The sequence below is a fragment of the Bos grunniens genome, chromosome 7 (assembly GCF_055505025.1).
Source record: "Bos grunniens cultivar Pamir isolate PY7600 chromosome 7, Bosgru_T2T1.0, whole genome shotgun sequence".
NCBI classification, from domain to species: Eukaryota; Metazoa; Chordata; class Mammalia; order Artiodactyla; family Bovidae; genus Bos; species Bos grunniens.
The window spans coordinates 18046442-18061695 of NC_141171.1; the positions used below are offsets into that span (position 1 = coordinate 18046442).

A 15254-nucleotide genomic window follows, 5' to 3' on the forward strand; every position below is an offset into this window, starting at 1 on the left:
GCTTCCACTGCACAGGGCACGGATTCAGTCCCTGGTCGGGGAACTAAGATCATGCATGCTGCACAGCACAGCCAAAAAAAGATGCAGAAACAAGGACAGATGGGGTCCCACTTTCGCAAAGGAGCATGCGCTCCTCTCTCATTCCCACCCCCAATGGATCTGCCCATGGGACTGAATTCCAGAAATGAAGAAGGATTTGAAATATCTCTGCAAAGGCTATGCCTTAGTTCATTCCAGCTGTTAACAGAACACCATAGACTGGGTGGCTTATCAATAACAAACATTTCTTTCTCATGGTTCTGGAAACTGGAAGTCCAAGATCAAGGTGCCAGAAGTTATGATGAGAGCCTGCTTCCTGGTTCACTGATGGCAGTCTTCTTGCCATGTCCTGACATGGTGGCAGGAGTAATGGATCTCTCTGGCATCTCCTTTATGAGTTTGTTGGTGGTGGTGATGTTTAGCTGCTAAGTCGTTTCTGATTCTTTGTGACCCCGTGAACTGCAGTGCACCAGGTTTCTCTGTCCTTCACTATCTCCCAGAGTTTGGGCAAATTCATGTCCATCAAGTCAGTGATGGTATCTAACCAACTCATCTTCTGTTGCCCCCTTCTCTTCCTGCCCTCAACCTTTCCCTGCATCAGGGTCTTTTCCAGCGAGTCGGCTTTTCACATCTGGTGGCCAAAATATTGGAGCTTTCAGCTTCAGTCTTTCTAATGAATATTCAGGGTTAAGAGGAGACTAATCCAATTCATGGGATTCACCCTCATGATGTAATTATTTTTCCAAAGACCCACTCCCCACCTCCTAATACCACCACCCTAGGGGTTAAGATTTAGCATTGAGAGTTCCCTGGTTGTCCAGTGGTCAGGACTCCGAGCTTTCACTGACATGGCCCTGGATTCAGTGCCCGGTCAGGGAACTAGGATCCATCAAGCCTGGTTCCTCACACCAAAAAAAAAAAAAGAGAGAGAGAGATTCACAATATAAATTCAAGGAGCCCCATAAATATGCAGTCTATAGCAAGGCCCCAAAGGGTGAAGCAGAGAGGGATGGCCCGAGTATTTTGTACCCCTGATCCCCAGCCCTGGCTGGGAGCCAGCTCCCCTTGGAGAGAAAGAGGGGACCGAGCTGTGATCAGCCTCATTCATATACATCTTGGCTGGAAGCCTTGGAGGGCTGTGTCTGTATGTATATATCTCTGTGTGTGTTCATACGCTTATGCACTAACTTATCCCCCACCACCCAGAGTGGAAATACCCTTGCACCCACAGTCATGTGGACAGGCACAGAAGGAAAATCCCCAGTCATCCACATTCTCACGCAGCCTGATGGAGTAGACACAAATTCTACAGGCACACGGACACCGTGTTCAACCCCAGATACCCCAAGCCACACCAGGTCACATGTGGACTCGTGGAAATGCACGCCTCCATCCACACAGACATTCTCAACATCTTGCAGGGAGCCGAGGAGTCTTGAAAACTCTGCAGCATTTTGACTCTGTGGAATTTTTTTTTAAATATTTATATTCATTTCATTTGGCTGCACTGCATTTCATTGTGGCATGCAAACTCTTAGTTGCGGTATGTGGGATCTAGTTCCTTGACCAGGGATTGAACCCAAGCCTTCTGCATTTGGGAGGGTGGATTCTTAGCCACTGGACCACCAGGAAGTCCCTGTCTGTGGGATTTTGCATGTATGTGCATGACCATAAATGTCTCCTGCCTTGGTGCTTTCAAGTGTGTCTACTGATTTTTGTTTTTCAACATGACAACTGTCCCAGGTGTCTGTCTGTTTTTCAGTCTGCAACACTGCTTGGGTGTGTCTCTGACACTGTGTGTCTCTGACACACAACACTGCTGTGTGTCTCTGTGTGTGTGTGACTATGTCCGGCTATGAATCTGACTTGAGGTTGAGCCCTGACCGTGTCTGTCCCTTTGTTACTGCTCTGCATCTGTGCCCTGTGCATTTCGGTCTCTTGTCTGGCTCTGTTTCTCTGATATTCCATTTGTCTCGACAACTGTGGTCTCTGTGTGTGTGTCTGTTGTCTCTGTCTGGAACTGTTCGCTGGGTGCAACCTGTGTGTTATCCCCCTGCGCCTGTCGTCTGGATGGACAAGGACTTCTTTATGTATGTGTTGTCCCTCTGTGCTCGTCACTTTGTGTCTGTGACTACGTGCTGCCTTTACAACTGGGTATCTCTGTGTCTGCCTGCGGTCTGTGACTGTTCTGGCCTGTTTGTGTTGGTCACTTCCTGGCCATTGTGTGTTGCCTGTTGGTGCCTGTGTTCTGTCTGCTGTCCATCCACCTTCCTTGTGCCCTCCCACCCCCGTGTCCACTTTCCATCCTGGCTCCCTCTGGCGGTCCCATGAGGAATGGCCAGTGCAAATGGACCAAAGGGAAAAGAGTTAAGAGAAGAGGAAGCATTTTAGGCAAACTGTGAGTCCTGGGCTGCTACAGAGAAGGGAAGGCTTGGATGTAATGGTGGGGTCCACACGTGGCCCATCCTGGCAGGCCTGGCAGGGGATCTGGCCTCTGAGCCTACAGACCTCTTGCCCACCCATCCTGCGGAAGGCTAGAAGGCAAGACGCCTGGGTCTCTCACAGTGGGTGGGGGCAGGAGCCTTCCTCTGGGGACGTCACCCGTTAAACTTCCTCTCTCAGCCACACAGGAAGCTGAGGCGGCTCAGGGCCCAGCCCCAAGAAAGCACAGGCCCCCAGGACCCCTGGGGAAAGGGTCCCGCTGGGCCAGCCCTCCAGGGACCATGGGATCCACAGCCGAGTAAGAGCTGCCCCCTCTCCCATCCTCTGGACCAAGATTCCCAGACCAGGCCTGGGCTGGGGCTGAGGGGAGCAAGGCTGGGGCAGGCCGGGGAGGGACTGTGAGTCACAGGGGCAGGTGGCTGGAATCAGAGTAGGACTCAGCTGGCCTACAGTATGGACTCTGCTCTCAGGCACACTCAGGCCACTCTGGGACTTTCCCCCGTCTCTCTCTCCCTCTCCCTCTGTATGATTAAGTTTGTTGCTCTGAGCGTGTGCCTTTTGCTACATCTCAGTGATGGGGAGTCTGGCTTCCGGGGCCAGCAGTGGGGGAAGGGGGACTCTGTGTGTCCATGTGTGTGTGTGACTGATTGTGTGGGATTTATGTCAGTGTGAGGATGAAGCTCAGCATGAGGAGGTCCCCATGTTTGGGACAGTGTGTCTGCACTCCCTCCCATCCTCTTTCTCTGTCCCCGAAGCCTCTGCACGGTGGGTGTGGGGAGAGGGCCAGGGGAGGAAGGCAGAGACTGCAGGCTTCCCAGGAGGATCAGGGCACACTGCCCTCTTTCCTTGGATAGGAAACCTGGGATCAGTCCCCAGGGCCCCATGAAGTCTTGGGGCAGGGCCTCGAACATATGCCCAGTGACGCGACCGGCTATGCAAGAAGAGGGGGGTATACTGGCTCGGCCACACACACACACAGTCTTACCTGGAGAGTCAGATCTTTTCAGGCAGACACAGTATAGAATCGCGCACACACACATATACACACACACACACACACACACACACACACACAGTCACGCACATGTGCAGGCACACACACAAGCAAGTCCCTGGACCCACTAAACCCTTTTCTGTCCCACAGAGGGGGTCCCCCTGCCCTGTTTGATTGGTTCTTCGAAGCAGCCTACCCTGCCTCCCTGCAGGAAGGTGAGTCAGGGGCCATTGCTGGGGGAGGGGAGACGGAGGGTGGGCCTGGGACCCTGAACTTAGTGGCTCATTTTCCGTGCAGATCCCCCCATCCTGCGGCAATTCCCCCCAGACTTCCAGGACCAGGTATGCAGGCTGGCTCCTTTCTTCTCCCGGGGCCAGGGCCTGTTCCCCTGGGGGAGGGGCCCCAATGTCTGGGACCACAGACCACCGCCGGGAGCTCTGCGGTGGGGCCCAAGCTGAGTGGCCAAGCAGTGTGTGCTTCTCTCCATCCCCAGGAGTCTATGCAGATGGTGCCTAAATTCTGCTTCCCTTTTGATGTGGAAAGGTATGGAAGGAAGCAGACACCCGAGGACCCAGGGATCCAGACCTCTCATGGACCCTCAGTACTCAAACACCCAGAGACTCAGATAGCAGAGCTCATATGCCCAGGGGTCTGAGATTCAGGGGCCTAGGGACTCAGACACCCAGGGAATTTGACAAATAGTGACCTATACGCAAAGGGACTCATTTATCCAAGGACTCAGGGTTCCAAAGGCCCAGGGATTCAGGGGCCCAGGGATCCAGGGGCCCAGGGATCCAAGGGTCCAGGAACCCAGGGCCTCAGGGACCCAGGACCTCGGGCTGAGAGATCCAGGGACACGGGGACCCAGGGGCTCAGGGATCCAGGGACTCAGGGAACCATGGACTCAGGGATTCAGAGACCCAGGAGCTCAGGGACCCAGGGCCTTAGGGATCCAAGGACTGAGGGGATCCAGGGACTGAGGGACCCAGGGGCTCAGGGACCCAGAGGCTTGGAGATTCAGGGGCTTTGGGATCCAGGGACTCAGAGAACCAGGAACTTGAGGGATCCAGGGACTCAGAGAACCAGGGACAGAGGAACCCAGGGACTCAGAGAATCAAGGACCCTGTCAACTAGGGACCTATATGCCCAGGGCTCCAGACTGATGGACACAGTATGAGGAGCGTTGCCAGGGGCATGGAGGGGAGGGGGGTTCACAGGGGTGGGATGCCCAGGTCTCTGAGAGCCTTTCCTGCTCCCAGGGAGACCCCCAGCACCGCTGTACAGCATTTCACCTTCGCGCTCACAGATCTGACCGGCACCCGCAGGTTTGGTTTCTGCCGCCTGCGGGCTGGTGCTCTCAGCTGTCTCTGTATCCTCAGGTGTGGGAGCTGGGGGTCTGGGGGTGGGGGTTGGGGACTCTGCCCAGGGGCACTCCATGGAAATTGTGTCCACTCTCCATAGCCACCTGCCTTGGTTTGAGGTGTTCTACAAGCTGCTGAACACAGTGGGGGACCTCCTGGCTCAAGACCAAGTGAGACCAACCCTCCGTCATTTCTGCAGGAGTCCCAGCCCCCTGCCCCACCACCACCCAAGCCCTTAGCCTCCCAAGCCTGACCTGGGCCCCTTGACTCCTCCCAGACCATCCAGCCTGAGTCAAGACCCTCAGAGTCCCCAACCCACGTCCTGGCTCAGATATCCCACCCCCACTCAGGTCTCAGAGGTGGACGAACTTCTTCTAAATCTGCTGCAGCAGCCCCTTCCTGGGACCCAGGCCTCAGTAGGTCTGGAGTTGGTGAGTACCCTCGGAGGCGGCGGACCTCCGGTGGCAGGATAGGCTGCACCCAGGCCCTGAGGAGTACACCGTACATCTCTCCCCCAGGGCAGTGGAGTGAGGATTGCCAGTGCAGAAGGCCTGCAGTCCCCTGTCCCTGGGAAGAACATGTCGGTGAGCAGAGATGGGGAACCCTGGAAGGTTGGGATCCCCGTGAGGACAATCCACTGACTGATCGGTCCTCTCCCTCTCCCCATTCCCCCAATCCCCCGCCAGCTTTCCTGCTTCGTGGCTCCCGACTCCAGCCGCCTGCCATCCATTCCTGAGAACGTGAGTGGAGACCCCGGGAGGGAGCTCTGGGGGAGGGTAGAGGTCCAGAAACCAGGAGGGGGCTGTGAGATCCTGTGGTCCCTCGTGTCCAGCGTCTCTCTCTGTTCTTCAGAGGAACCTAACGGAGCTGGTGGTGGCGGTGACCGACGAGAACATCGTGGGACTGTTCGCCGCCCTCCTAGCAGAGCGAAGGGTCCTGCTCACGTCTAGCAAACTGAGCACAGTGAGGCGGGGGTCGCCGGGCCAGGGAGGGACAGAGGCTTCGCTTGGCCTCTCGGGGCGGGACAACCGGGGCGGATTCCTAGCTCTAACCCCACTAGGCGAGACCCGAGGACAAAGTCCTGGCTCTGCGCCTTTGAAGGTCATGGTTGCGTTGAACCCTGGTTCCACCTTCTTGGGGGAAATCCGAGGGGGATGCTGTATAGTCTGGCTTTGGTGCGCTGAGTCCAGGCTCCACCCACTACGGGCCGGAACAAGACTGGTTCCGCCCCCCAAAGGGTGAGCGCAGGGAGGCCTAAATTCTAGCTCCGCCCCTAGAGAGGAAGGACAGGGGAAATGGAGGCTGCATGCTGGCCCCACCGCTAGGGGCGGGACCAGGGAGGGACTGAATTCTAGCTCCACCTCTTTAGGGGTGGGGTCAGTGAGGCTAACCGTTGCTCCACCCCTAGAGGCGAGACCAGGTCCAGCTCAATACTAGTTCTAATTCTTTCAGGATGGGGTTGGTGGGCTGGGTCGCTGTCCTACCCCTAAAGAGAGTGATCCGGAGAGCTGAATATTAGCTTCGCCCCCTAGAGAGAAAGAGACTAGCACATGCCGAGTCCTGGCAGCACCAGCCCCCAACACTGTAATTTGCAGAATTATTGGCCTTCACGTGAAAGTATTTCAGTTTTCACTTCTTATCCAGTATTCGCTGAGGAAAGGGGTGGAGGGAGACAGGAGACAGAGGACGTGAGAAATGAAGTCGGGGGAGCCACCGTCCCAGCGAGGAATCCTTGAAGCTGGGAGTCCAGGCTCTGACTCCAAGGTCCCCTCCACCCGTCCCCAGCTGACCTCCTGTGTCCACGCGTCCTGCGCTCTCCTGTATCCCATGCACTGGGAGCACGTGCTGATCCCCACGCTGCCGCCGCATTTACTGGACTACTGCTGGTGAGGGTCGGGGCCTGGGGAGGGAGCAGGGCTTGGGGAAGAAGCCTGGGGTCCTGGGGACCCGGGGACGGCGCCTGCGTGACCGGGCCCCCTCGGTCGTCCACAGCGCGCCTATGCCCTACCTCATCGGAGTGCACGCCAGTCTCGCTGAGGTAAGCGGGAGCGGGCCTGGAAGGCACGGGCGGGCGGAGTGTGTACCCTTCCCCGCCCGAGATCCTCGGGCCCTGAGCGGCCACCCCCTCCGACTCTCCAATGCAGAGAGTGCGGGAGAAAGCCCTGGAGGACGTCGTGATTTTGAACGTCGACTCCAATACCTTGGAGACACCCTTCGACGATGTGCAGGCGCTGCCCCCAGACGTGGTCAGTGTCACCCGCTCCCCAGCCTCCTGCCACATCCGGTAGGCGAGGCTCAGCACCTGCCCGCTCAGCGCTGCCCCCTTGTCCCCCAGGTGTCTCTACTGAGGCTGCGGCTAAGGAAGGTCGCGCTGGCCCCTGGGGAAGGGGTGTCCCGTCTCTTCCTCAAAGCCCAGGCCCTGCTCTTCGGAGGGTACCGCGATGCTCTCGTCTGCAGCCCGGTGAGTAGCAGGAATGAGAAGGGAGCAGCCCCGTGGGTGCCTGCAGGATAATAATACCCAGTTTTTATGGAGTGCTTACTTTGAGCTTCCATTTGCGTGCTAAGTCGCTTCAGTCGTGTCCGACTATCTGCCACTCCATGGACTATAGCCCTCCAGGCTTCTCTGTCCATGGGATTCTCCAGGCAAGAGTACTGGAGTGGGTTGCCATTTCCTTCTCTAGCGCTTCTGTTTGCTCATCTGTAAAATGGGACCACAACAGTACCCACCCAAAAAGGTCATGTGTGTCTGAAATGCTCGGACAGTGCTTGGCACATCGCAATAGATAAACGCGAGGTTTACAGTTGCTGTCATTATCTCAATGCTCATAACAATACAATGAGAGGGATACTATTATGGTCCCAGTTTACATGTGAAAAAAACAAGGCTTGGAGAAAACCCACAGCAGGTGGGTGTTGAAGCCAGGGCTTTGATCTGCTGACTTTCAACCCTGACACCCTCCTCACCCCTACCCACAGTTTCTCACAACTGTTCTATAAAAAGGTTGTCAGAGAGTTCCATCATTTGAGAATCTGATGTTCCAGTCAGCTCTGCCCCTGAACTCAGCCGGACACTGTCCATTTCTCCTCCTCCTCTGTCTCCACTCCATTCTGGCCCCTCTTGTTTGTTTGTTGCCTGAATCAGCGCTCTCATCGAGTCACTGTAAGTCCCCTCTCCGGGTTCTCACCCCCGCGCTCCATAGTCTGACCTCCTCGCAACCGCCAGAGGTCACTTAGGAGCATGAGTCAGGTCCCATCTGCCACCCGCCTCCGGGTAAAAGCCCAGGTCCTCCCTGCTGCCCATGAAGTCCTGATGGAGTTCAAGCACACAGAGGCACTCCATCAATGTTAGCTACACAGATGGACAGTAGAATAAGGAAGGCAGAATAAGGGATCCAGGAGAGCCGCGAGGAGCTTAGAATTCGAGTCCTTCTTCCAGGGCCAGCCTGTCACCTTCAGTGAAGAAGCCTTCTTGGCCCAGAAACCCGGGGCGCCGCTGCAGGCCTTCCACCGGCGGGCTGTGCACCTGCAGCTGTTCAAACAGGTGGGCCAGAGCCTTGGGGGCGGGGCTGAGGCCGGAGGGGCGGGGTTAGGGGCGCTGGTGCGCGCATCCCAGAGGGCGGAGCCGGGGCTGGAGGGATGGACGCCTGGGTTCACCCGGCGGGGAGAGAGTTGGCCCTGCCGGATCCCCACTCCAGGGTCTCCGGGGTGGGAGAGACATGAATTCTTGGGTCTCTAAAAATGGAAGCCCCCTGATCTGAGTTCCTAGGGATAAGCTTTACTTCTAGGTCCCTGAGGAGATTGGGCTGGAACCAAATTATTGAGTCCTAACGCTGGGGCCTCCTGGATCGAGGATGGAGGTTCATGTCAGACTCCCTTTGCGGGGAGGGGAGGCAGGCCGGCCTTTTGGACCCCAGGGATGAGGGGAGGGGGAGGTGGAACCGGACTTTTGGGTTCTGGGAAGAAAGTTGGATGAACTTTAGTGTCCTTCAGGGCGAACTGGCTTCTAGGGTCCCTGGAGGTGGAGTCGACCTCTTCCCAGGGTCACTGAGAGGAGGCAGGCATGTGTGGAGTGGCAATCTTACTTCTCCGACCCTGTGAGCGACAGAGTCTGGTCCCTGAAGACAGATCCTGACTTGGGGTGGGGAGGGGTGGACCTCTGACTTGCTGAGATGGGCTCCAGACTCCTGGGGCCTCATGTTGGGGAAGGGTGGGGCCAAGGATGTCTTCTGTCTTGATAGGAGTAGATCCCTAGAACTTGCATTCTAATGTTTGGGGCACCCTGATTTCCTGTTTCTCCCACACCCCCAGTTCATCGAAGGCCGACTGGAGAAGCTGAACACGGGTGAAGGCTTCTCAGACCTCTTCGAACAGGAGATCACTTGTAGTGGGGCTTCCTCAGGTAAGCTCTGCACCTGGCCTCAGAGCCTCCACCCCACCAGCACCCCCACCTAAGCCCAACCACCCTGAAGATGCTATGCTCTCTGCTCTCTTCTCTGCAGGGACACTCCGCTCCTACCAGCTTTGGGCAGACAACCTGAAGGTAGTAATACCACTTTTAGTGTTTATCACAGGATTAAATTAAACCCATAGCCATCCTCACTATGCCCATTTATAGAAAGAGGTGAAAAAAATCAAGACTCAGGGAGAGGAACTTTCCCGGCAGTCCAGCAGTTAGGACTCCGCGCTTCCAACGCAGAGGGCAGGGGAGTTTGATCCCTGGTCAGAGAACTAAAATCCGACATACCACACACACACACAAAATACACACAACAAACAAAAAACCTCTATGCCTATGGTGATAGTTATGCAACTACTGTAAACCTACCAAAAATCATTGAGTTGCGCAAGTAAGGCAAGTGACTTGTATGGTATGTAAATTATAACTCAGTTTTTTAATTTAATAAAAAAGAAGATTCAGAGAGGAAAAAGGGTTTTTCCAGCAACACACAGCCCAGGTGGGCAGGTGGGGTCTAGGATATGCCTATGCCTCTCTGCCTTGGCTTTCTCTCCACAGAAAGGTGGTGGTGCCCTTCTGCACTCCGTCAAGGCCAAGACCCAACCAGCTGTCAGGAACATGTACCGCTCGGTGAGGCTGGGGTGGACAGACCAGTTACCAGGGTGACCAAGCCAGAGGATGTTTTAACCTTCCGTTTAGAGGACAATTTATCAGAACTGAACCAGCAGTTAAACCAGTTGCAATGTTTCCTACTTTTATTTTCCATTGACTGTGTTCTTTCACGGTTGTCAGATCGTCTTTCCTATTTAAAAATGATCACCAGGACTCTTTGGCAAACATCTTGGGGTATTCCTTCTTAGACACTAACATTTCTGCTTCCACGCTTAGTGTTTTGTTTTTCTCCCAAATCCAAAAGTTTCCTGGGACCGGCTCCCGCAGCTTGGAACCGTCTGTTGAATTTTTATTCTTTGCTCGGCTTTTGAACACGGACTTTTTACGGCGTTCCGGCTTTGCCACTGCCTGTTTCATTTGGGGGTTATCTCCTCAGGGAATATTCCTTTTGTATTAGTCAAAGAGGCATGTTTGTATTGACGCCTTAGCTGGTACAGGGGGATTCTGAATGTATTTTGAGTCACCCATGAGCAGATGGGGAGATGAATCTGGCCTCAGGGGTGGAGGGCCTGGTTCTCAAATGCCGGTGTCAAATCACTCTTTCGGTTCCTCCATAGGCAAAGAGCGGCTTGAAGGGTATGCAGAGTCTTCTCATGTACAAGGTAAAGTCAGTGGCCAATGCCAGGGGACAGTGGGGGGAAGCAGTTCCTGGCTTACCCACCCTCTTCCTAGGAAGGGGACTCTGGCCTGCAGAGGGGGGGCTCCTTGAGGGCCCCTTCCCTCACCAGCCGCTCAGATCGCCTGCAGCAGCGCCTGCCTATCACCCAGCACTTTGGACAGGTAAGCCCCGTCCCACCTAGTGCCAATGCACACACCTGGAATTATCACCACGTCCTTCTCTCCTTCCCTGCCTCCAACCAGACATCTCAACTACCCCAAAATGGGGTGCCCACACCATCCCCCATTCACAGAGCCCCCCAATTCTGTAGCTCCTGAGGCCCTGCCCCCAGCCCCCAAATGTGTCCTTTGCAGAATCGGCCCCTTCGCCCTAGGAGTCGCCCCAGCAGGAGACTTAGGCTGGAAGAGAAACCTTCTGAGTCCCTGGAAGAGAGGTAAGACTCCAAGGCAGGGGGTTGGCGGGGGGGTGGGTAGTGTTGGAAGTGGGGGCCAAGACTGATGGGAAAGTGGGTCCCCAGACTCCAGACACTTCAGGGCAGCTGGTCTGGGGCAGGAACCTGAGGCTGTCCATCCTCACCCAGGACACCCTCCCTGAGCCCAGAGGATGCTCAGGATCCGTGGGCAGAGGAAGCGCTGGATGGCAGCTTCCTGGGGTCTGGAGAAGAACTGGATTTGCTAAGTGAGATATTGGATAGCCTGAGCACGAGAGCCACGCGGACTGGTAGCCTGCGGCCCAGCCAGAGTTTAGACTGCTGCCACAGAGAGGACTTGGACAGCTGCCTCAGCCTGGTGAGAGCCCCACTCCCCGGCCCCCCAGTCCTTCCCCATTTGTCCATCCAACCTGCCAGCACCTGCTTCATCCAAAGGCCAGCAACCTGCCCATCTCCCACCCCTACCCAGCCTGACATACCGGGAAGATCGAGTTGGCAAGCGGATGATGACAAACCGCCAGAGCCCCAGCACCTGTCCTTGCTGCCTCTGCACACCCCTCAGCCTTTGGATGCCACAAGCTCTGGGAAGCACCCCACGTGCCAACTGCCCTCAGAGACTGGCCCAGAAATTGAGTCTCCATCCCAGTCTTTGACAGCTTCTGCAGACCCCAGCAGCAAAGGGGACCCTGGATCCTCTCCCACAGAGCCCCAGCCTCCCCACTTCTCCCCTCCCCATGAAGCAACTGAAGATCCCACAGCCCAGGAGGACCCCCGCTCCCAGCTCTTGGCAGCACCCAGCCAGCCCAGCCCTCCAGAAAGCCCCCGACCTGAGCCCAACTTGGGTGTTACCTGGACATCCCAAGCCCTTGATTCTGTCTCGGATCCGGGTTCCTCAGAGAACCCCGGAGCCTCACCTTCAGAGGGCCTGCTCGCAGTTCACCTCCAGCCCCTTGAGGAGCCAGAAGCCCCCAGGTCCCCAGCTGCACCTGCAAGCAACTGGCAGGAGCCCCAGGCCAGGAGCGGGCCCAGAGTTGCTGAGCTTAAAAAGTGTTTTGAAGGTTAAGGACCAAGGATCTGGGAGAGACTCTGGCCCCTTGTTAATAAAGCCTCAAGAGCCCAAAGCTGGATTTTCCTGACGAGTTTATCTGGGAGCCCTCTTTTGCTCAGAAACCCACACCACTCACCACCTCCCCTCCAGAGGCAACCTCAGGCTGGCTCTTAGGTGAAGCTAAAAGCCCCTCCCTTCCAGGAAGCCCTCCCAGCCCCTAGGGCCCTCCAACAGCCTATGTGCCCTGTAGGAGTCTCCTTCATCTAGGCTAATTCCTACTCCTACCAGCCCACAGGAAGGTCTTATAATATCTCACCACCACTATATAGATATATGTGTAAAATGAGCAGCCTCAGTGTCCCCTGCCATCAAAGGCACAGTCTTAGAAGCACCTTCTTCCCGTCTATTGTTAAGCACTGGGTGGGTTTGATTGCCCAGAGAGGGCTCTGCCTTCCCCCAAGGTCACACAACCAGGAAGGGTGATGGGTAGAGGAAGGGGACCTAGATGGGCAGGCAGCCCCGCACCGTCTCCTTGGAGTCCTGGGGAGCCCGGGCCTCAGCTGCGTGGGAGAACTGAAAGGAAAGGAGAGGAGGGGAGTGTCGGGCCTGTGCGGCAGCGGGACAGATAACCGATGGTGCAGCAAGCGAGGAGGTGGGTCCCCAGCCCTGGCACCCCAACTGCAGGCAGAGTCAAGCAGAGGCGGCATGCTTCGCAGAGCCCGCCCAGCAGGTGCCCCGCGGCCCCCCAAGTCCTCCGGAACCATCAGAGGCCGGTGTCTCGGTGGCTGTGAGAGAGCGAGTGCCGGGCAGTCCTGAGCAGTGTTGGTGGCTGCGGCCAGCCCCAGCCTTCAGATGAGCCGCTCCTCAGGCGGCAGCTTGAGATTGGGGGGCGGTGGAGCTCGGGCACCCACCTGCTCCTCACTGCTGGGCCGGTAGGTGCCCTCCGTTTGCCTCTTCTCCCGTAGCTTCCGCACCAGCAGGGCCAGACCCACAGCCAGGAGCACAGCAGCCAGGAGAGAGAAAACCACGATGATGGCGGTGGTGGCCTCCTGTGACTGTGGGGGAGGGGGGATGGGTGTGAGTTACCCCTGAATCTGGACATCCTGTCCACCCCCTGACCTGGAGAAGCCTCTAGGGATGGTAATCCCCTCCCCCAACACCTGCCACCTTGGGTGACTGGGTTCCTTCCCCCAGGGTTCCTGATCCCCATCTATCATACCTGGGCTCCTGGGCTCTTCCACCTGCTGTGTCTGGGGTCCTCCTTCCAAGTGCCTGCCACACCTAAGCTTCTAGCTCCCCCTTCCCCCTGCCTGAGAGGCACAGGGGGCTCCTGACCTTGCCAGGCAGGGTATTCTTGCTCACTCCCTTCCAGGCATTCTTGGTCTCCCCATTTGCCGAGTTGGCCTTCTGATCTCTCCCATAGGGTTCTCCAATGCCTCCCCCCACCAAACCCAACCAGTCATCCCTGAAAGTCTAGGCCCTCCCATCTGCTACCTGAGGGACTCCTCAATAAAATCCCTTCCGCCCTCCTCCCCTATACACCACCCTCCCCACTCAACTCACCAGGCCTCCATTGGAACCAGGGCTGGGGCCAGAGGGCGTAGTGGTGGTGTTCACACTTGTGGACCAGGTCGTAGAAACTGCTGGGGAAACTGTAGAGAAGACAATGCTAAGTTGCTCAGTCATGTTCAACTCTTTGCAACCCCATGGACTGTATAGCCTGCCAGGCTCCTCTGTCCACCGGATTTTTCAGGCAAGAATACTAGAGTGGGTTGCCATTTCCTCCTCCATGGGACCTTCCCGAACCCAGGGATCGAACCTACAGCTCCTTCATGGCAGGTGGATTCTTTACCTGCTGAGCCATCTGGGAAACTCCAGAGAAGATAAATGAACCCCCATCTATTCCTTTCCATCTGGAAACATCTTCATCATCCTTGGACATTTCCCCTCACTAGAACTCTGCCCTTCTGAGTCTTTCATTCTGTGGGTACCCTCCATGAAGGGGATGGCCTCACTGATTTTGCTTCTCTGGAGACCCCCACCCCTGGTAGCCCAGCAGCGAGTAATCAACCAACAGCAGTTTGCAGTTTGCACTGAGTTGGGGGCTATTATAATGGATAGTGTCTGGAAACCCAACCCTTCCCCACCTCGACAACCCACCTCCCCGGCCCTCCCTCAGCCCTTAAGGAGCTGGGCGGATCCCGTATTTCCCCGGAGTGTCTGACTCACACACCTCCCCCCAGGCACCCGAAACTAGAATAGAGGGCAAAAAGGCAGGGTCCACACCTCAGGCCAGTCTGCTCAACCTGGGCCTGAAGCCCCAGGCAGGCTTCCTCCTGATTCGCATTTCCCAGAGTCCTCAACCTTACTGAGACTCCGGCCCGCAGGCCTCCTCTCCCAGCAGCTCACAATTCCACCCAACTCAGGAATTCTCCTAGACCAACTCCAACCTTCCAATTCGGAAGGACACAGAAATTCTAACCCTCCAGCTCTGACTATCGACTCCGGCTCCCAAGGCATCACATGCCCGCACCTGGGTTCTTGACCTCTCCGTGTTCCAGTGACATAGCTCTTCAGAGCCCAGACCCCCAGCGCCCCGGACCGGTACCTACCTTGCCCCCCGACCCGGCCCCAGCGGGCCAGCAGCAGTGGCAGGCCGAGCGCCAGAAGCGGCTCCAGGCTCGGGCTCGCCATGGGCCGGGTGACAGGCTGGTGGCACAGGGAAGGGGCTTGTCGCGGGGGCCGCTCCTACCGCATCTCCGGCTGGGGGTACCTTCGACCCCGCACCTGGGAGCTGAAGGAGAAAGGCCAGGGCGTGGGGGAGGGGGCCGGATCCAGGCACAGGCCCCTGGGAGGGGCGACCCGTGCTGGCCACCCGCAAGTCCCGCCCCGCCCCGCCGCCAGAGGTCAGAGATTAAAGATTAACTCGGGGCGGCGCGTTCCTGGGCTAGGGAAAGGGGAAGAGGAGGGAAGAGGGGAGGGGGCGGCAGGCCCAGCCGCACGACCTGCCTCCTTACCTGGTCCGGGCACCTTCGACCTCGCTCTGGGTCTGGATGCCGGTCCTTCGCTCGAACCCTCGGTACGTCGGTCAGTGGCTGGGTCGCACAGTTCCAGCTCCGCCCGCTCACGTGACCCGGAAAGTTTAGTCACTCACCTGGGAGGGGAGCGCACTTCCGGCTTCTGCACCTGAGCC

At 56.9% G+C, this 15254-nt stretch overlaps 2 protein-coding genes across 7 annotated transcripts; one reads left to right on the forward strand and one right to left on the reverse strand.

Annotated features, from left to right (window-relative positions):
* Positions 1-2644: 2644 nt before the first annotated feature.
* Positions 2645-12134, forward strand: DENND1C (DENN domain containing 1C). 6 transcript variants are annotated; one of them, XM_086409791.1, is made up of 23 exons: positions 2645-2779; positions 3626-3690; positions 3773-3816; positions 3969-4018; positions 4735-4854; positions 4937-5006; positions 5187-5267; positions 5355-5420; positions 5523-5576; positions 5689-5799; positions 6622-6722; positions 6829-6874; positions 6981-7082; positions 7172-7297; positions 8273-8377; positions 9145-9235; positions 9336-9376; positions 9851-9922; positions 10522-10566; positions 10637-10744; positions 10937-11016; positions 11164-11371; positions 11483-12134. In XM_086409791.1, the coding sequence occupies exons 1-23, from the start codon at positions 2763-2765 to the stop codon at positions 12074-12076; spliced, it is 2397 nt and encodes a 798-aa protein (XP_086265917.1). In that variant the 5' UTR covers positions 2645-2762; the 3' UTR covers positions 12077-12134. The 6 variants fall into 6 exon arrangements, with proteins under 6 accessions (XP_086265917.1, XP_086265916.1, XP_086265919.1 ...); XM_086409790.1 differs by having other exon boundaries at positions 11164-12134; XM_086409793.1 differs by lacking the exon at positions 3969-4018 and having other exon boundaries at positions 2663-2779; positions 5114-5267.
* Positions 9710-15217, reverse strand: CRB3 (crumbs cell polarity complex component 3). The gene is made up of 5 exons (XM_086409830.1): positions 15079-15217; positions 14674-14855; positions 13625-13713; positions 12973-13116; positions 9710-12634 (listed from the first exon to the last, which is right to left on the reverse strand). The coding sequence occupies exons 2-5, from the start codon at positions 14753-14755 to the stop codon at positions 12563-12565; spliced, it is 387 nt and encodes a 128-aa protein (XP_086265956.1). The 5' UTR covers positions 14756-14855; positions 15079-15217; the 3' UTR covers positions 9710-12562.
* Between the last annotated feature and the right edge of the window lie 37 nt (positions 15218-15254).